The 22,232-nt window shown below is 44.2% G+C and overlaps 1 protein-coding gene across 1 annotated transcript; it reads right to left on the reverse strand.

The window, feature by feature from the left end:
* Positions 1-9,834: 9,834 nt before the first annotated feature.
* Positions 9,835-21,888, reverse strand: NYX (nyctalopin). The gene is made up of 3 exons (XM_034423847.2): positions 21,647-21,888; positions 21,004-21,077; positions 9,835-11,928 (listed from the first exon to the last, which is right to left on the reverse strand). Exons 2-3 carry the CDS (start codon positions 21,023-21,025, stop codon positions 10,538-10,540), a joined length of 1,413 nt encoding a protein of 470 aa, XP_034279738.2. The 5' UTR covers positions 21,026-21,077; positions 21,647-21,888; the 3' UTR covers positions 9,835-10,537.
* Between the last annotated feature and the right edge of the window lie 344 nt (positions 21,889-22,232).

A 22,232-nucleotide genomic window follows, 5' to 3' on the forward strand; every position in this document is an offset into this window, starting at 1 on the left:
GATTAAAAATCAATAAAGATAAAACCAAAATGTTAACAAAAAATTTGTCAGGTGCCCAAAAGGAACAGATCCAAAGTATTATGGGGATTAATTGTGTCAAAAAACTTAAATATTTAGGTATTTGGCTTACAAATAGATGTTCTTCTATCAAAGAGCTCAATTATTCTAAATTATTAATAGACACAGTGAATGAAGTGGAGAGATGGTGGCATATTCAGATCTCATTTTTGGGTAGAATTGCCGCGATAAAAGCTCATGTTTTACCGAAATGGATCTTTTTATTTCAAACGGCTCCTGCAAGATTAGATAAAAAATTTTTTAGGAAATTAGACCAAATTCTAAGTAAATTTATTTGGCAGAGTAAAAAACCCTGTATAAAAAGAAAAATGCTGCAAGAGCACAAAATAAGGGGCGGCTTGGGGCTCCCTATGTGGGAGCTTTATTACCAAGCTTCATCCCTGGTTTGGATAAAAGATTGGGTGATCCTCTCAAGAAAGCACATTTTAGCAATTGAAGGATATGATTTGCAGCAGGGATGGCATTCCTTCTTGTGGTCTCAGAAAGACAAACAATCCAAATATCTTACAAATCATTATATTAGAGGAATCTTATTAAGGGTTTGGGAAATGGTGAAGAAGCAAGTTTACACACAGATTCCTAAGTGGGTGTCTCCGTTAGAGGCAGTGACCCTTCCGACTGTGCACAACACAAAGAGGAACTGGGTTTATGGCGACTTGTTGGATGAAGTCGGGAGACTTAGACCTAGAGCCGATCTCCAAACTAGAGGATTAGATATAGATTGGGGGTCCTATGCGAAAATTCAAACTAGATTCGCTAGGGATAAACAGGAACATGGTATTTCCCTTCATTTACAAACTTTTGACAAGCTTCTCCTAGGTGACCGAAGAAAATTTATTTCCAACGTTTACAATTTTCTTCTGTCCAACTTTATGGCGGAGGAGATTGTAAAGGACACGATGATTGCCTGGGGGAGAAATATTGGAACAACAATTCAGCTTGATGCATGGCAAAATGTATGGAACAAAACTATGAAACTGACCCTTTCTTCCCCGTTCAAAGAAAACTTTTATAAGATGATCTACCGTTGGTATCTCCCCCCCCCCGCCAGAATCGCTAAGATGTTCCCAGGATCCTCTGATAGATGTTGGAAATGTGGGTCGGCCAAGGGTACTTTCTTCCATCAGTGGTGGATTTGTCCGTCAACTAGATGCTATTGGGGGAAAATACAGCAGTGGCTGCTGGAAATAACAGGTGTGAGCTTTCCCCTTCACCCAGACCTCTACTTACTCGGAATAAGACCGGACCACATTGACAACAAGGATTGGTATATATTTGTCCATGTCTCAACAGTGGCGAGAATGGCATTTGCTCAACTGTGGAAAGATGCAGATACGCCTCCTGACCATCTGATAATAAATAAGATTCTTCGATGTGCTGAGATGGACAGGCTAACGTATATTTTAAAAGATAAGAAAGATTCAATATATAATAGAAGTTGGGACAGATGCTTTGTCTGGCTTAAAAAAAGGTTAAACCTAGGAGATAGGTGACAAGATTGTCTAATTAGATTAAATAGATACCTAATAGGCTATATAATTCTTTATAATTTTGAAAAAAACAGGCCAATTGTTTTGTAGATAGTTAAAGAACTTGATTGTATTGAAATGTTTGGTTAGGATGATATTAGTTAATATTAAATGAAGAGTGAGCTTAACTCTCGGTTAGTCATGTTTGTTGTTTCGTTTTAGTCTTGTGTTTATGTGTTCCTACATTTCACTTCTTATATTGTTTTCCAATCATTATTATGTGTTAATTTTACTGTAAAAATTTAATAAAGATATTTAAAAAAAAAAACCAGTAAGCACAGCTGAGACGATCCAATCTCTTAATGCAAAACTTTAATGAATACATCTTAATGGCAAAGATGAGGCCAAAACCAGATCTGACTACTTCCTGCACAAACCCACATAGTTAAAGTTCAGGTTTTCCCTCCCCCCTATAAGGCCACGTTGTCCAATGGAGATTTCTAGTATTGTTGTGAGAAAGTCTTGCTTGGCTCTGGTAAACACCTGCTGAAATATCTTTGGTTTCCATGTCTGGAACTTTGTTCTATCTCCCCCTTCCCTCCCCCCCACTAGTTTGTTGGCAAGCTGAGAAGTGAAAATAGTTGCAACAGCAAAAACACCATTTGAAGCTTGACACTGGGCTCCTGCTGCTGCAGGGATTCCCTGGGCTTGCCCCACAGCCACGGAGAGAATGGTAGCCCCTGCTTGGGGGACCCTCAACACCTTGGAGTGGAGAAAGGTAGGGGGAATGCCAACACTTGGCCCATCCCAAGCCCCATTCCCAGGATTGATGGATACACTGACACTGTTCCCCGCATCTCCATTCTGACAAATCTCATGCAGTTGCTCCACAGATGGGTTACGGCATGCTGTCAAGAATTTCCACTCCCCTGGCTCTTCTCAGTCTGCAGTCCTCCAGGCCTTCCATTTGCTCCCTCGAGTCACAGCAACTCCAGACAGAACCAAAGGGAACTCCAACTCTGCTGCCTTCCACACTCCACTCGACCATCATGCCTTTGAGTCAGGACAAATGGATCCGGCCATGATTCCCTCCTCACGCACCAGTGAGACTGCTCTGTCTTCTCTGCTCTCACTTTGGATTGGGTTACCATGGTCTGTGCCCCAGCATTCTCTTGGTTGACTAGTGGTGTCTCCTGAGGAGGACCAATCCAGGCTTTGCTATGGCATCAGCTTTTTGCTCTGTTCCAGACATTAGATCACAGCTATCTTTGGTTATCTGAGTAGGCTGAGTTGAGTTAAGAGAACTGGTTTAAAGTCAACTGTCCAATTAGCAAACCCAAAAGCAGGAAAAGCTCTCGGGAGAATTGAATTCCCAAAAGTAAAACTTTATTGGATACACCATGTTGTTACTGAAGAAACAAAACCAGCTCTGAGTTCCAGCCCTGTTAAACAATAACTTCCCCTTCTCTCACCTTGGTTGATAACAAGGTGATAACATTGTCCAATTATGAGCCTTTTTTTGTTATGAGAACAGTCCTTCTCTTTTCAAGCACCTGCAGAGGTGACCTTGCTGGTTCCAAGTTCTCACGATTTCTGCATATATTCTCCACATTCAGTCCCCGCCCCCCCAGTTGAAAAACATTAGGTTTGAAAGAAGCAAAGCAGTTCAATCGACAGCTTGGCAATCAGCTAGCAGTTATGATGTTGCAGTGAGCTATGGACACATGATCACATTTTTTTTGTGTTCTCTGTCAGCTTCCTACAAACCAAATCAAAGGGGAATCCAGTAAGAAGTCAGAAATCATGATCACATGAGCCCCTTACTTAACAAGAGGAACCAGGACTGTTGGAGCTTTTGTCACAAAACAGCACAGTTACATGACATCACATTTTACAACCATATTGCTTAGTGATAGCAATTCTGGTCACACAATTGCTGTTGTTACCCAAGGGCTACCTATATGCAGCTAAATTTTTAGATGTAAAGCAGTAAAAGCTTGTTTTAAATTGTCTGGACTCTGATATTTCCACCAGAAATGGTTTCTTCTACTAAGAATATTGGCACTCTTGAGGAGGGAGTCCAGGTCTAGTTGCAGTTAGGTCAGGAGGATCATATTGTTTATTTAGAAAAATATCTCCACTCACTCTATTGCTGTTCAAAAATAAATTAGGTCATTACTCTTGTTACTTAGAAACCATGCTAGGACTTGGATAACCTAAGTTCAACTGAGCACATTTCTCCCCCCACCCCAATTTAGCCAATTTTGGACTTGAAAGATACAGTAGATGATTGATTTTAGGCAGTCAAAAATAAGATTAGGGATTAAAAAGGAAATAAAGATGCAAAGTAACAAAGAATGCTCTAAGTGCAAGCACCATCATGCAAAAAAAAAAAAAGTTGAACAATGCATTTGCACCAATCTCCAGATTGTCCATTATTTTTCACAATGATTGGTGGTCAGAAAAACTAATTAAAAATCTTGGGTACCTCTGTTTAAAATATGCATTTCCATTAGATAAGGGTCATCTTAACTGCCTGCCATGTTGCAATGCCTCGATTACACATCAGCTATCCGTAGTTGAGGCTCTGTTTTTAAGTCACGTTTTTAGTTCTTATATTATTTCAGTTCTTATACCATGTTTCCCCAAAACTAGGACCTGCCCAGATAATAAACCCAATTGGGCTTTCGAGCGCATGCACTAAAATAAGCCCCACCCAAAATAAGCCCCCCCCTAAATACTTAGGCGCATACGCACCTGCCGCGCAAACAACACGATGTGAGGTGGCAAGGCCAGAGAGGGGGGAAAGGGAGGGGGAACATGCTCCATGCATCCCACATGCACCTGCCATCCACGCAGAATGGCCTCATGGAGGCCGCTCCTGCAAACCCTAGCTCAAGCGCTCCTTCTCTTAGTGGCGGCTGCAAAGAGCAGCAGCAAAAAAAACTCTTGCCAGCCCTAGCCTTGTCGACCTGGGACTGGGGGAAGGGGGACTGGCGCCGGAGCTCTGAACAGTGGCTGGTGCAGGCTGTCTGCACAGCCATGAAGCAGGATCAGCATAGCCAGTTCTTGCCCGCAGCATTGCTGGCAAGGATTGGGTCAGAGCCCCTGCCACCCAAAATCAGCAGGCCAGATTTGGTGAGCCAGAAGCACTGCTGCCACTCGGGAGAAGAAGAGAGAGAGGAGGTGCTGCGAGAGAGCCCATTTCTCACATTCTTCTCCTCCCAGGTGGCAGCAGCGCATTCAGCTCCCCCTCACCAGCTGATCTTGGCCGGTGAGGGCGAGTGACAGGTGGGGAGGGGTGGGGTAGCGGAGAAGTGAGATGCATGGAATGAAACAGGGCTCCCTTTGCTGTCTCTTCTCCTCCCCTCACCAGGCATGGCAGGAGCTGGAAGTCATGTAAGAACGTGTCTCGCTTCTCCACGATTGCTGGAGGCAGAGGCCTGAGCGGCACCGGCGAAGCAGTTAGTCAGCACTCTGGCACCAGTCCCCCGGCTGAGGTTTAGGGGCCTCCTGCACCTCAAAAATAATAAGACCCCCCAATAATAAGGCCAAGGCTATATTTTGATTTGAGCATGCCCAAGATGGCCACCATGTCTTGCTGAGTCTCCGTTGAGGCTGGGGGCATCCTTGATGAAGATGGTGGTTTCCTGGGGTCTTTTGACATCGACCCCAGCATGGACTGCCTAGGGAATACCTGAGGAGGTGGGTGGCCTCGGACAGATCCCCAGAGGCTCTGCGGGAAGGTCTAGCAGAGCCTGTGTTCGGCACCATGGAATCGCTGGGGCGGTGTCTTGTTTTGCGGCAGTCTTTTTGCCGCGAGCCAGCTGACTGAGGCGGCAAGCGGAGGGAGGCTTGCTGGCAAAGGCAGCGAGGGCAGCCCTGCAGCAATGGGGATAGTGTTGGCGGCACAGTGGAGGTTTCCCCGCGGGGGCAAGACCCCAGGTGACTAAAGTCTGGTGGTCTGGACAGTTGGGGCTTTGCGGAGTGAACTGGCGAGCGGACAGATGGGCAGGAGCCTGCCAGCGACATGACGACCGGGGGTCTCCCCTGAAACACCTTGGTGGGTGAGAGATGCCGAGCTGAGTTGAGCCGGGAGGGCCAGGGGTTGCTGTGCGTCGGGGGGCCTGCTTTGTTGTTCTACAGCTGTCCCCCCACCTCCACCCCTCCACCATTATTGTGATCTTGCCTTGCTGGACCTGTTGGGGGGGTGGAGCTAGCACCCTGGACCTTTTTGGTTTTTGTTTGCTGGCTTGCCCCCCCCCCCATACTATCACTCTGGTGAGACATTTGAGGACCTTTACCAACTGTGTCGGATGTGGTGGGATGGGGGACTTGGGCGGCTGAGGGCCTTGCCTGGACCTGGACCTGTAATCTCTAGTGTTTTTTATGTCCCCGGATATACTTCCGCCACATCTGCACAGGCTGGAATTTGTCATCTATGCCCCCGGACTTTCCTATTTGGCAGCCCTGGAATGGTCAGTCCCTGAGGATAATGCCGCCGCCATGAGACGGCGGCTATGGACTCTGTTTTTTCTATCAGGACTGGGTCATGCTGCGGTGAGAGGGCAACAACAACTGATGGTTCCCACCTCAGGTGACCCCAGTGGACTCAGGAACCTGCTGTGGTGAGAGGACGGCGAGGACTAACATCTCCTATCATTTCCGAGTGGGAGGACGCCCGGGAATGGAGGTTCCTGTCTCCACGGATCGACCAGCTTGATATACCCCATTCACCATGGACTGTCCCCTGTGCCTCGATGTCTTAGGATGGTGTTACGAACGTATGCAAGAATGGACTTGGTTGCTCTGAGGGATGCTCCCCTATCCTGGGAGTGGCCTGCTGGCCTGGCAAAGATCTACCTTAATGACGGGTCCTGGGATCCCGAGAAGTGGCATGAGGGTTTTAAGGGTTTTAATAAGGGGACATTACATTGTTTTTTAGCTAGATTTTTAAGGGGATTGGGGTGAGGGGTGGGTTTTGATATCCGGCAGGTGGCTGGGGGGGCTGCCAGGCTGATGGCAGTCCAGATTATGGGGAGGGGGCGGCAGTCTTGGTGCGGTGCAGGGACACCCAGGTGCCCCAGAGGTGAGGGTGGGATCTTTGATTCTGGTTGTGATTGGGAATGGCTGCAGGTGGAGGAACGGAAGGCCATATCAGTTTTTGGGAGCTCGCCCCCACTATCTTCAAGTGGTGGCATGCTCCAACCCTCCTAGTTCTATCTGACCCTCTGGGGGTTTGAGACATAAGGTTACTGGGCTCAGGCTGATCTACTTTAATGGCAGGTCTGTGGTTAACAAAGCTCCCCTCATTCGTGATTTGATTGAGGAGGAAAACACAGACCTGGCTTGCGTTACGGAAACCTGGTTGGGCTCAGAGGGGGGTGCCCCTCTGACTGAACTTTGCCCACCAGGCTTCCGGGTGCTGCATCAGCCAAGGGCCCAGGGTAGGGGAGGGGGGTGGCAGTTGTTATTAGGGAGACCCTTAGTCCGCGGGAGGTCACTGCTCCTAAGATAGACGGGTGTGAGGCCCTCCTCATGAAGTGGGGCCCATGTGGGTAATTGGGCTTGTTGATTGCATACCTGTCTCCCAGCTGAGTATCAACAGCCCTGCCCGGGCTACTCGACGCCCTATCGGGGCTGATGGTGGAGTTTCCCAGACTTATTGTTCTGGGGGACTTCAATCTGCCACCCCTGGGTGGGGCGTCGGGGGTGGCTCGGGAGTTCATGGCTTCCATGGCAGTTATGGACCTGTCTCAGATTATTCAGGGCCTGACACATGAGGGGGGCCACACGCCCGATCTTGTTTTTGTCTCGGAGCAGTGGCGAGTGGGGCTCGGTAGGGGATTGTCTTCCATTTATCTCCTGTCATGGACTGACCACTATATCCTTCGGCTGGGTTTCCGGTACGCTGCCCCTCCTCGCTGGGAGGTGGAGCTGACCATCTGGTTCTGCCCCAGGCGCCTGATGGATCCGGAGAGGTTCCAGACCTCTCTCTCTCTCCCACATCCCGGCCACGGCCCTGGTGGATGCCTGGGATGAGGGTGCTGCCAGGGCTCTTGACCGGGTCGTTCCTTTGCGGCCTCTGACATGTCGCAGATCCCGGTTGGCGCCTTGGTTTACCGAGGACCTCCGGGGGATGAAGCGACATAGCCGAGGCCTAGAGAGCCATTGGAGAGCCAGTCGTTCTGAATCTGAGCGGTCCCAGTTAAGGGACCACACGGGCCTACTTGGTGGAGTTGGCGACAGCAAAGCATTGCTACTTCGCCGATGTCATCACATCCGCAGAGAATTGCCCGGCTGCCCTGTTCAGGGTGTCCCGCTCCCTCCTGACTCTGAGGATGAGGGAAGACCCTCTGCGGGGACAAGCCGAGGAGTTTAGCCAGCACCTGTTGGACAAGGTCGCTCAGATTCGGGACAGCTTGGACTCTGACTGGACAGAGTCAGACGGTGAGGAGGCAGTGGGTCCTGTGCTTTGGGAAGAGTTCGATTCTGTTACCCCAGAGGAAGTGGAAAGGATCATGGGGAAGCTGAGTGTGGCCACTTGTGTGCTGGACCCGTACCCCTCCTGGCTGGTTTATTCAGCTCAGGAGGGGACACACGGCTGGATCCAGGCGGTGATAACGGCTTCCTTGAGGGAGGGAAGTTTTCCGACCACCTTGAAGGAGGCGGTGGTGAGGCCCCTCCTCAAGAAGCCAGCCTTGGATCCAGCTGTTTTGAGTCATTTTCGTCCGGTCTCCAGCCTCTGCTTTCTAGCGAAGGTTGTTAAGAGTGTAGTGGCGCATCAGCTCCCGCTGGCCCCTGGATGAAGCGAATTACCTCGACCATACCAATCGGGTTTCAGGCCCGGGTACAGCATGGAGACGGCATTGGTCGCGCTGGTGGATGATCTCCGGAGGGCTCAGGACAGAGGTTATTCCTCTGTTCTGGTCCTATTAGATCTTTCGGCGGCTTTTGATACCGTTGACCATGGTATCCTGTTGCGTTGCCTCGAGGGGTTGGGAGTGGGAGGCACCATTTTACGGTGGTTCTCCTCCTACCTCTCGGGTCGAACACAAGCGGTGTTGGCAGGTGGGCAGAGATCGACCTGGAGGCCCCTCACCTGTGGGGTGCCCCAGGGGTCGGTTCTCTTGCCCCTTCTGTTCAACATCTATATGAAACCGCTGGGAGAGATCATTTGGGGTGAGGTACCATCAATACGGTGATGACACTCAGCTCTTTATATCCACCCCAAACCAGCCCAGTGATGCCCTCGACATGATGACCCAGTGCCTGGAAGCGGTACGGGTCTGGATGGGAAGGAACAGACTTCGACTCAACCTGCCAAGACCGAGTGGCTGTGGGTACCGGCATCTCGGTCCATAGGAGAGGTTCCATCCTGGCTATAGGGGATGAAGTTTTACCCCCTGTAGACAAGGCACGCAACTTGGGTGTCCTCCTGGACACACGGTTGAGTTTAGAAGATCCTATAATGACCGTGACCAGGGGGGCATACGCCCAGATCCATCTGATGCACCAGTTGTGTCCCTATTTGGACTGGGATGCCCTACGCACAGTTACTCATGTGCTAGTCACCTCCCATATTGACTACTGTAACGCTCTCTACATGGGGCTGCCCTTGAGGACCACTCGGAGGCTTCAGCTGGTGCAAAATGCAGCCGCGCGGGTTGTGATGGGAGAATCCCGATACTCCCATGTAACACCCCTCCTGCGTGACCTGCATTGGTTGCTGGTTACCCTCCGGGTGAGATTCAAGGTGCTGGTGATGACCTATAAAGCCCTACATGGCTTAGGCCCAGGATATTTGGTGCACCACTTGCACCAGCAACAACATCCCATTGCCCAGTTCGCGCCCATAATGAGGGCCTGCTCAGGGTGCCATCGGCGAGACAATGTCGGCTGGTGGCCCCCAGGGGTAGAGCCTTTTCTGTGGGCGTGCCCACCCTCTGGAATCAATTCCCCTTGGGGCTTCGGCTGGCCCCTGACCTTCGCACCTTTCGCCGCGAATTAAAAACTTGGTTATTCGAGTCCCCCGGCCTGGACTGATGGGGTTTTTTACGGGTTTTTAATAGTATCTGATCTAATTAGGCATTTTAACTTTGCATAATGGATTATTGTGGTTTTTATTGTTGTGAGCCGCCCTGAGTCCATTGGAGATAGGGTGGCATATAAGCCTAATAAAATAAATAAATAAATAAAATTTTGGAGATCAAAAGAAAATAAGACCCTGTCTTGGAGAAACATGGTATTAATTATAGATATATCATGTGAAAAAGAAAGTACCCTCTTTGAGTTCTATGACTTTTTATTATGTCCTGGTTTTACATATCAGGATGTAATAAAAATCTGAATAAACAAGATATTGAAACAAGGAACAACCTTATAACATCTCTACCCCCAAAGCTCACTGGAACAAACATATTTTCAATCTTTCCTAAAATCCAATAGGGTTGGGGCCATTGGAAGCCCCAGTACAATGTTTTTCTATAGAAGAGGAGTGATGCTTAAAGCTCATTGTGTACTACATTTATTGATTCCTTTTTTTTAGCTTAAAACCACCCTCTTAAGGAGAGTTAAAATGACCAAATGAAACTGAGAATTTGACATTGTTTGATCTAAACCAATATATCATTTCCTACAACAGGTACCAAATGTCCCTGAAACCTCGGTAAGGGAAGTTACTCTTTTTTGGCTTCCATTCCGTTCAGAACTTCTAAATACTATAGTACTGTTTCTATATCTGAGTAATAGTGGTGAAACCTGTGATGTTTTTTGCAGAACTCCCTTAGTAAATAAAGACAACTGGGTTTATTACCTTTCAATTTTCTCTCATTTTAATTTCTTAATTATGAATATGAATCTATTTTAAAATATGGGCCCAGAAGATATTTTTATATTTAGTTCTAAATATAGTATTAATATCACAATCTTCTTTTTTTGATCCATGCTTGAGTAGAAAAACAACCAAATTAATTTTAAAGAATTTTGGGTTATATGGTCCATAATGCTTGAGACATAAAGAATACCCAAATATTAAAATATTGTTTTATATGACATTCTCTTAGTCCTAAAGATGCTTCATTAATCAAGCTATCTAACAGAGTAATGTTGCTGAAACCTTCTGTAGTGTTTATCACTTCCTCTGAAAGTCCCTTCTGGAGTAGAAATTTTGAGATAAGACTGTTGAATTTATTCTCTGTAGTCGACTGTAATTCTTGCATGGGAAGAGGTGTAGAAGATGAGATGTTTAATTCTTCTGGGTCAAGACATATACCTTCATCTGTCTTCTCAAAAATAACATCAATTAAGTCAAGGCCAACTACTGAAGATGGGGAAGTGCAAGGAATATCTCTCACAAGTCCATAATTCTCCATCCACTCTTTTAGCCACTCAATCTTACAATCACACTCCCAGGGGTTCCGGAAAAGGTAGAGTCTTCCTAGGAGGTAGACTGGTTGAAAGACTAAGAAAGGCAACGTAGTTAGATTGTTACTGTTCAAGTGCAAATATACCAAGCTCGTGAGGTTTTCAAAAGCACCTTCCTCAATATAACTGATCCAGTTTCTGTCCAAATACAAAACTTCCAGTTCAGATTGATCCTGGAACCAAGTATTAAAGACAATCTTGAGAAAGTTGCCACCAAGATTAAGCATCTTTAGATGCTGCAGACCATCAAAGGAATTCTCAGGGAGGTCACTGATTAAGTTGTCATTTAAATAAAGGTATTCCAATTTCTGGCAATCCTGAAAAGCTCTATTATGAATGACATTTATTCTGTTGATTTGCAGATTGAGATATTTCAACCGGATCAGGCCCAGAAGTGAATTATATGCTACAGCTTCAATCTTGTTTTTCTCCAAATAAACATGGGTCAAATTCTCCATCCCTCTTATAGCTCCTGGGATCCTTCGGAAGTTATTCTGAAAGAAAAAGAGTTCTTGAAGAGCTGGAAGCTCTATAAAAATCCTGTCTGGAATATTGAAAAGATTGCAGTCTGCTAAATCCAATCGGATTAGCCTCTGGAGAGAAATAAAAGTCCTGGTATGCAGATAACGAATGTATTCATTGTGGGCCATTTTTAACTCAGTTAAGCTAGCAAGCCCTTTGAAAGCACCAGGAGTAATAAAGGATATGTTGTTATGGCTTATTGAGAGAGATTTTAGGGACGGGAGAGTACCAAATGCCCTCTCAGCAAGGAATTTGATGTTATTTTTATCCAAGTTAATAGAATATGCTTCACAAGGAAACTCATTAGGGATCTGTGCAAGGCCAGCTCTGTCACAAAGAATGGCACAACTCTTCTCTTCAGTGCAGATACAACTGGCAGGACAGGAACGGACACAAGCCCACACCGAATGCACAGGGCAGATGCAAAGCAAGACTGGCAAGAAAGGGCCCCATCATTATGCCCAAGGAAAGAAAGAGAAAAGAGAGATTAGTAAACTTTAATGATAGTGCAATGAACACAAACAATTCTGATTTATGCAGACTGATCTCACACCTCACATAAAGCCATGGCTTGCCTAGCCATGATTTCAAAAAACCACAGTGTGGTTCTATGATTCACAAAAAATGTAGAATTATAAACTATGGTTTACAAATTTCAACATTGATTCATACAATATACTAAATAAAAAATTAACCTCCACTTCAAGATAGAATCCAGGCCCAACCACTAATTCTTCGATATTATCAAGAACTATTATTGTTCTTTGATTTTTTGATATATCTCCAGTGGAGCAATTTGATCTAATATACAGAAGTAAAAATTTTCTCCATCCTCTTGTAATTTTCTCTTTCGCTGTTTTTATTTATTTGTCTGGGATACAGGAAAACATCTCATGAGCCTAGAGCAAGCAGACTTACCAGCTGTACTCAGAAAATGAGTAGAATGCAGAAATATTACCTTCTAAAGACATTATTCACACAACGCATTATAACGTATTATATGTAGGCCATATTCACACAACATATTCGTTGTGTGAATATGTAGGCCATATTCACACAATGACTATGTAGGCCATAGTCACACAACCAATATGTAGGCCATATTCACATAACGTATCACATTTGTTATGTGAGAGCCATGTGGCTCTCGCATAACAAAAATCCAACATCAAGCAAATTTTGCTATGGTTAAATGTATACAGCAATTCCAGCACTTTAGTTAACTTTAGGAATTTTAATTTTCAACGGATGTTCTCATAAGTTATTAACGAACAATATGTTCCGTGGTTTTCAGTAGTAAAACATAGCAGGATATATGCAGTAATACGGAGTGAATCCCCAATGTAACACAATAATGTCTCTTGCCCAAGTGAAATAACTGGCCATAAAGCTGAAAGGATTTCAGTTCTTAGACAATCATAGGAATCTTGTCTGGAAGACTGTTTTTAGGCACTTGTACTGCATATACTACTTTCTTAAAAGAAAATGGGAAATTGTACATATATATGAAGTGTATTCAATTTTATAAAAGCAAAGTAGAAAAAAGTGAAGTATTATTGTTTGGTTCATTGCATAGTCATTACCATTTTGCCCTTAATTTTTCACAAAATTGAAATTAGGAGTTGTTTTTTCCTAAGACTTATTCACAAATTCTTTGATGTATTTTATACAATGAAGACATAGTGATACTGAATTCCACCCATCCAGTAAGTTTTGCAATAGCTAAACATTAGCAAAATGGTAGCAACTTCACCTGGAATCTAACACTGCAGGCCCATCTCTCTAATGCTAATACAAAAAAAACTTGTCCACTAAAAGAAGAAGCTTGTTATACGTCATAGGAGGACATCATATTCTTACTCTCTAAAGAAGTATAATCATTTATGGGATAGCTTCTCTCTAAAGTAAGGTGACCAGATTTTAACATTGGTAAAGAGGGACATTGTGGGCGTGGCTTATTTTGTGGGCGTGGCTAGCTGGTCATGTGACCGGGTGGGCGTGGCTAGCTGGTCATGTGACCGGGTGGCCATGGCTATGTCTATAGGGTAAGGTGAACAGATTTTAACATTGGTAAGAAGGACACCATTGTGGGCGTGGCTTATTGTGTGGGCGTGGCTTGGATGCCATGTGACTGGGTGGGCGTGGCTACCTGGTCATGTGACCGGGTGGCCATGGCTATGTGTATAGGGACTACTCAGAGGGCTGAAAAGTCATTTCTGACAGGTCCTCACACTTTTGACTGGTCCTCACACTTATGACCATCCTCACATTTATGCCTGTGCAGCATTCTTAACAACCATGTCACTCATTTCACAACTGCTTCTCTTCAACAAGGTGACAAGATAGGGCAAAAATGTAAAATGTGAGGACAGTCGTAAGTTCGAGGACTGGTCAAAAGTGTGAGGACCAGTCAAAAATAACTTTTTCAGCCCTCTGAGTAGTCCATATGCACAAAAGGACTAACCAGAGGGCTGAAAAAAGTCATTTCTGACAGGTCCTCGCACTTTTGACTGGTCCTCACACTTATGACCATCCTCACATTTATGCCCGTGCAGCATTCTTAACAACCATGTCACTCATTTCACAACTGCTTCTCTTCAACATGGTGACAAGATAGGGCAAAAATGTAAAATGTGAGGACAGTCGTAAGTTTGAGGACTGGTCAAAAGTGTGAGGACCAGTCAAAAATAACTTTTTCAGCCCTCTGAGTAGTCCATATGCACAAAAGGACTAACCAGAGAGCTGAAAAAAGTCATTTCTGACAGGTCCTCGCACTTTTGACTGGTCCTCACACTTATGACCATCCTCACATTTATGCCCATGCAGCATTCTTAACAACCATGTCACTCATTTCACAACTGCTTCTCTTCACCATGATGACAAGATAGGGCAAAAATGTAAAATGTGAGGACAGTCATAAATTCGAGGACTGGTCAAAAGTGTGAGGACCAGTCAAAAATAACTTTTTCAGCCCTCTGAGTAGTCCATATGCATTAAAGGATTACAGCAATAGAGAGGGATGAAGGAATGGAAATTAGAGTAGGAGTGAGGGTAAGAGAGGGAGGAAGAGAGGAGGAGAAGGAGAAAGAAAGAGGAAGTAGGGAGGAGAAAAAGAGGGTGGGGGGAAGAGAAAGTAAGAAGGAAAGAAAAGAGAGAGGTGGTAGGTTTGAGGAGAAAGATTGCTGTACAATAAAAAAGATGAAAGGGAAGAAAGCCAACCCCAAGCAAATATAAAGATATTAAGATAAAGAATGAATTGTTAAACTTTAAAGAATAAAAGAGAACAAATATGAATAAATAGCAATAATTAGAAACACACATACAAACATACAATGTATTTTCTTTGAACAGAATATTTGGCTGGTTCACAAATTTAAACAGCGTTTAGTCATTTCAATTAAATTTACAATTTCTATATTTCCTTTTTGCCATATTTATTCCTCATCTATTTTTAAAAAAAACCAATATTACCCTTCATCCTCATCTCTAATCTTAATCAAATTCAATTTTTCCCTTCTATTCTATATTATACCCCTTCCCATTGTCATCTATTTTTATATCCATCCTCACATTGTTTAATTATGTAATTATGTAATACAGTTGTTTAATACAAATTCAACATTTTAATATAAATCAATTAGTTATAAAACTATCTTTTTTGTATATTAATCAATATGAACATGAATATTCCAATTATTTCCATGCAATCCAATTTCTTACAAATCAATTAATTATATTTACCAATAATAATAAACCAAATAATTTCTCCCATATATTCCTCCGAACCACAACTTAACCATTTCTGCTTTCAACACAATATACAATTAATAGTATCTCAATTATTACAATTCCCTAGTTAAATACAGCTTTTTTTCCTTTGTGTTTTAAAATCTTGAACTCTCCTCCTAAATTTCCCATTGTTTGCAGTTTTTCACCTACCTTTTTTGGGGAGGAAAAATAAAAATAAAAATAAATCTCTCTCTGCCTCATTTTGTCACGCTGCACCAAAGACCCTGGTTTCGGTTTCGTTTCTGAAGCTTAGCTAGGGGGAAAAAAAACTGCTTTACACTGATTGCCTGTAGGGCGGCCCTTTGAAGCCCCGGGCAAGAGTTTAAACAGTTTTTTTTTTCTTCTAGCCATCAGCTGGGGCTCAAGAAAAATCGGGACTTTTTTGAAACGCCGCGGGACGCGGGACAAATTGCTCAAAAGCGGGACTGTCCCGCCAAAAGCGGGACGTCTGGTCACCTTACTCTAAAGTGTTACAGGTATTATTTTTAACTCTTTTGATTTCAAATATGCAGAGTATGTGACAAGTACCAATAGCAGTACATAATCATGGCTGATCTTCAAGAACATAAGTAAGCTCAAACCTGGTTAGTTCAATGGAAAAGCCATCAGGCTATCCCAAGCTATAATTGGGAAGATTGGGAGGGGGGAGGGAGAAAATCAAACAAAGGCAATGGCAAACCACTTCAGTTTTATGGTCACTGCAAAAAGAATGGACATGTCAATGCAGATAGCAGAAGTTGAGATAACCCTTAAATTAGACTTTTTTTAAACTGTAGTTTACAAAAATAGACAATCCCATGTATTCCATGTTACATTCTTCCCTTCTATCTATGGAGAGTCTCAGTCATCCAGCTCATGCTTCCCCCAAAGGTAATTTTTCAAAAGGCATCTGAACTTTGTTTTTTCTTGAAGACATTTCAGTTCTCATTCAAGAAGCTTCTTCAGTTCTTGGATGAGAAGCAAAATGTCAAGAACTGAAGAAGCTTCTTGGATGAGAAGCGAAACATCTTCAAGGAAAAACAAAGTCCAGTTGCCTTTTGAAAAAGCATCTTTGGGAATCTTTCCATTCTGTTTTTTCACTTCTAACCAGTGGTGGGATTCAGCTGGTTCACACTGGTTCAGCTGAACTGGTTGTTAACGTTGTGTGCAGTTCAGCAAACCAGCTGAATCACCATGCTGAGCCCGCCTGATGGATTGCCCCTCCCCCTGCCAGCCATTACTCGCCTCGTCTAGCCTTGCCTGAGGCCATTTTGGCTCAGCACTCCTCTAACCGCCTCCTGCCTCCCTCCAAGCAAGCAATGTCCGCACAGGAAAAATCCCAAGGCAGCTCTGACAAAGCACTCAGAGGGAGGAGCTGCAGCTACTAAACAGGCAGTCAAGCTAAGTGCCTGAAGGACCCCATCCATCACCAGGCGCCTCAGTGGGCAGTGAACAAGGCCTTGGCTAGGCTCCTCGGCAGACAACGGACTTTGCAGGGGGCAATCTAGCACCCAGAGCTGGCTCTGCCCTAAGGACGACGGGGGCATCGTTGGGGCTCCTGAGAAGAGGGGCTTGGTCCCTATGTGGCACCATAATCCACGAGCTGCTGGTGGCGCTGCATGGTTACCCAAGCAGCCTCTTCATGGGCGGCCTGCAGTGGGCACCCTCGCTGCTCCCCTCCCAGCCACTCCTCACCTGGCCTGAGAAGTTAAGGCCAACGGTGGGGGAGGGAGATCAGTTTGGGGTCCACCGCGCTTGGCCAAAGGGCTGCCTGGAGGGGGGAACACAGTGAGGTTTGGACATCTTTTGGGCCCAGCTCCAGGAGGGAGGGCCAAGAGAAAGTGCCTGGTTCAAGCACACAGTGCCCCAGCATGGCACTCTCCCCCGAGGGTTGCTCACCTGCTGCCCAGAAGTGGCGAGTCCCCCCATCACAGGTTGGATGCGGGACCTGAGGTGGAGGGGAGGGTGAGCAGCAGCAGCTGAGAGCCTGGCCCAAAAGGAGGCCAAGCCTTGCCATGTCACCCCTGAGGCGGCCCTTTGCCCGAACAAAGCAGGTCTGGAGTGGGTCTCCCTTCCGCAGTATGCTGGTTTCTGCATTTAAGTTTGGAGTTGCTAGAGGCCACCCTCTAGGGAGACCTCTTCCTCCCCGCTGCCAGGTGATCCTGTGTGAAGGAGAGGGCAGCCGCTAGTAGAGAGGGGATAGTGCAAGGTTGGTTCTTCTGGGACTTGGGGACTTGGGAAGCATCTGGGTCCAGCTCATCTGGCCTCTCTTCCTGTCGCAGCCACGTATGCTGCCACTGCTGTTCCAGAGGACTGCCTCAGGAGCAAGGGGGAATAAAGAGGCCAGCCCCCAGGCCGAAGGTTCACTCTGAGACTGCGGCTCCCTAAATGGGAAAGCTGGCTGCGAGAGGAAGAGAAGCCAGGTGAGCTGGACCCAGACACTTCCTGGGTCCCCTCGTTCAGAAGCACAAACATCACACTCTCCCCTCTCTGCTAGCAGCTGCCCCTTCTTCACATGAGATCGCTCAGCAGCGGGGAGGGAGAGGGAGAAGGGGTGGCCGCTAGCAGAGAGGGGAGAGTGCAATGTTGGTGTTCAGTCGCACTCTCAAAGATCGGGAAGGCTGTGCAGGAAGAGAAAAGGCAGTGAAACTTGCAAGTGTGGAGGTGGAAGAGCAAAGAAGCAATGCTTCGGCCTGCCAGCTGGCCTCTTTTTCCCCCTGCTCCCGAGGCAGCTGGGTAGCACCACATGAGGCCGCAGAGGCTTTATAGCATCCTGTCTCCTCATGTGAGAAGCGACCAAAGGGCCTTCCCACGAGGAGCGCCGCCATCGTTCCGATTCCCCACCTCCCTCTGGTGGCCTTCAGATGACTGTGGCTGCCCCTCCAACCAAGGAGAGAAGAGGACCCGCTTCAGCGACACCACCACCACCTGTGCCCAAAATCTTTCAAGTCTTGAAATGTTTCTTGAAAGTCACCCCAAAGAGGTGAGCAAAATAGGCTCCTTATCCTACATTCTCATTAGGGGTAGTCTTCGACTTATGACCACAACTGAGTCAAAATTTCCATTGCTAAGCAAGATTTAAGTGAGTTTTGCTCCACTTGTGATTTTCCTTGCCACCGTTGTTAAGTGATGTTCAGTAGTAGTAAATAAATAGAGAGGGAAATTGTATCTTATTGAGGCCCTTGAGGCGAGCAGCCAGGAGGCGGGGCCAGGCATAGTAAGTGACATTGAGTTGGCCATGCCCACCCAGTCACATGCCCACCCGCCATGCCTACCCAGCCAGTCATTAGGGCAGAGAAGTGGTTGTTAAATTATTTGAATCCCACCACTGCTTCTAACCAAAACAAGGTAGTAACAGAATGTCTAGAGATGCTTGCTTTCCTAGAGCTTCAGTTGAACATTGTCTATTGGAAGGAATAGCTAACCCCAAAGTAAAGTTTAGGTAATATAGTAAGAGCTTGTTTAGGCATAAACTAATTGCACTGTTATATAGTTTATATAACTAGGTTTTCTTTTGCATTACATATTCCTTCCATGATCCAGTAATCAACTCATAAAAAGATAGAAGGCTTATTTAAATGCAAGCCAGGCTAGGATCCTTAAATTAAAACTCTGATTCCAGTTGAGCCAAACAAAAAAGAAACAATATTTCTTCTTATACAAGGCACATTTTTTGCAATAGATCAGAAACAGTTTTCACCAATGGTTTTGGAACTGGTCTAATTACATTCCAAGGATGAGGAATGTGGGGTTCTCTAGGCTTCCAACTATCTTTAATCATGTGGCTGGAACTGATTAGAACTTGAGTCAAGCAATATTTAAAGGTTTGATTCTCCATCTATGCCATAGAAAAAAACATTGGCAAAGTATATATGGAATTGTGTTAAAATGACTGGGACAATGCATCACAGAAAGCCATAGTTAGCTTGATTACGAGATAATGATTAGGCTCATATAATATCCTATGTCAAATAAAACCAGTCCAATTTAATGCTTGGTGCAATGTGTGAATCTGAGTTGCTAGGACTAAAATCCTTTGTATACAAAGCAGGTGCACTACCACTCAGCAAATCCCATTGTATGCATATGTGTGTAAACTTTGCAGTGACTGAGGAGGAAATAGGTTTTAGAATCCTGATCAATAGCTCAAATTCTATACTTGGAATAACTAGGAAGCAAATTAAAAATAGTCAATATGGTAATGGTTTCTATAAGAATGCTCTTGAAAACACACTATTCAGTTCGGTCACTGCACTTCAAAGGAAAGCTGGGAAAAATACACACTCACAATCCTAACCAGCATAATTAGGCAGTCAAAACAGAAATGATTATATACCACTTTTAGTTTGGAGAGAAAGCAGAACATGAGAGCCTTGATAGTACAGTGGTTTAATGCACCCTGTTATTAACACAGCTGCCTGCAATTTCTGCTGGTTCGAATCTCTCCAAGGCTCAAGGTTGACTCAGCCTTCCATCCTTTCTAAGGTAGGTGAAATGAGGACCCTGTTTGTGCGGGCAATAAGCTGACTTTGTATAAAATATACAAAAGAATGAAGGCTATTGCTTAACGCATTGTAAGCCGCCCTGAGTCTCCGGAGAAGGGCGGCATATAAATCAAATTTAAATAAATAAATAAATAAATAAATAAATAAATAAATGAGAGACATGATAGAAAATAGTGCAAGATATGGAAAATGAAGATAAAAAGAGTTTTATTTTGAAAGATAAATTCATGGAGATTGGGCTACTACTGACTAGTTATGGCTTTTACCATTTCTGATCACAAGGAAGATATGAAATACTTGCTTCTAGAAAGCTCCAGAGGGAGAAGTCAATCAATCAACTTCCTGATCTTGTTCTGAGCTTCCTGAATGCCTCCATTTGAGTATTTCAGACTACATAATCCTGACAAGATGGAGCCCCGATTCTGATCTTCAAGAGTTTTTGTTCCAGTGGACGGAAATACATTTGATTAATTGTTTGAACAAATCAAATTGTGTAATTAACATTCAAAATTGCCTCCTCTATTTTACAAAATAACATTTATAGCATATTTTATACTCTGAAATAATTATCAAGTAATCATTTCCTCTTGAATGGGTTTCCTGCCTGAGTAAGGGTTGGATTAGAAGAAATCCAAGATCTCTTCCAACTGTGAGTCTGTTATTGTGAATGGAATGTCTAAAGAAAACAAACAAGAAAACCCTTTTTCCCCTTCAATCTATCAAGAAATTGGCAGTATTTGCAGTTTGTTGATAAGCTCATGAGTATCCATTTTGCTAATTAGAAAAAGTGAAATCCTTTGAGACAGAACTGCCTGAAAGTTGTATAATGGGAGATGAAATGGACGTGTTTCAGATCAAAATCTAAAATGCAATAAGATGGATATAATTTATTGTCAGGAATATTCAAATATCAGAATATATATTTTTTGCTCTTTCTTTTTAGATAAAGATTGCTGGTACCGTGTTTCCCTGAAAATAAGACCCTGTCTTATATTTTTTTGAACCCTGAAATAAGCGCTTGGCCTTATTGCCATGTGCTCAAAAGCCCGATTTGGCTTATTATCAGGGGATGTCTTATTTGGGGGGAAACAGGGTAGTTAGATATTATTAGTTGCAGCAGCACAAACAAAAAGGAAAGGCAAACAAATGTATGATAAATGCTTTCAAAATAAAAAAAACTAAATCTTGGTGTTTAGAAAAATCTGTGGAGTCTCTTAGAATTAGAAGTTACTTACCATTTAAAATGATGGCCAACATTACCCTGATTATTCACTATGGCATCTCAGACCTGACAAATGTTCTTGCAAATCTAAAAACAAACAAAAGCACAAAAATATTCCATTCATGTTTGCTTGTAATGGTTGCTTCTGCTTCTGGATTTTAAAAGAATTCTTTAAAATGCATGTTATCCATTTCCTGTTTAAACAACAGGTCTTTTTCTCAGGGGTTTTGCTTGTTTTCTGATCTTGTAAGCCTTCTAAAATCTCAATACTTTGCACACTTATTTGGAGATTAATTAAGGGCTGATTTTAATGGGCTACTCCCAAATGATTGTTCTCTGGATTACTACCCGAAAATGGTTTTTCAGAAAACAATGATCCCTGCAGCCTTCCTTATTTCCACTCAATTAATATGCCTGTGGCCTATGGCCACTTGTTGCTGTCTTCCCCTAAACTTCAGCTCTCCTATGTCTATGATGCTTGTTGAGAAATGAAAACTGGAAGAAATCTGGAAAAACATAGTTTGGGGGGAAATGGCAGTACTGAAATAAGTGCACAAATGGTGTGGAAATAGATATCTCTGATCCCAATCATCAATTAACATCTTTCCTCCACATCTTTCTGTATAATTTATGCAATAAAGACAAAATCTGCTCACCTGCCAAGATGAGAGCTGTGCCACCTTTTGTCCAGCCTTTATCATCAGATATGTTGTGTCTCTCACTGTCTGGGCTTCTACCCTCATTCTCAAAAGCTATCATTTAATGGTAGGGAAATCCTCTGTATCAGAAGGGGATTACTGGAGATGGAAGAATTTGTTCCATAAATCTCCTGGATTGCTGATAAATCCATCTGTTTTTATTCCTCCCCTTCTCCCCACCCCCGCAGTAATAGGCAAGTGTTGGATCTCTGCATTAGCAGGACTCTTTTTTTTAAGCCCTCAGTTCTGGTCCCTCTTACACAATGCACAAAGGAGAAAGCTTAATGTTAGTGTTTGGGTGCTGAGTCTTATGACTTTGACAATTATAGCAGAAAGAATTGGAGATAGAGCAGAAGTTGTCTTAGGAGAAAAAAACTCCTCTTGTCACCCAGACAAATACTTGTGGTTGAGCTTTTGTCCATAATTTGCACTGGAAGACACTTTTTTTAATTGACCAAGTTTGTAAACTTAAATTTAAAAGAAGCATCTATATTATTTCTCTTTTACCTGCTGTAGAGAGGAACTGGAGATTACCTGGGAAGAA

Source organism: Pantherophis guttatus, chromosome 5 (assembly GCF_059756535.1).
Source record: "Pantherophis guttatus breed Tessera chromosome 5, ASM5975653v1, whole genome shotgun sequence".
NCBI lineage: Eukaryota > Metazoa > Chordata > Lepidosauria > Squamata > Colubridae > Pantherophis > Pantherophis guttatus.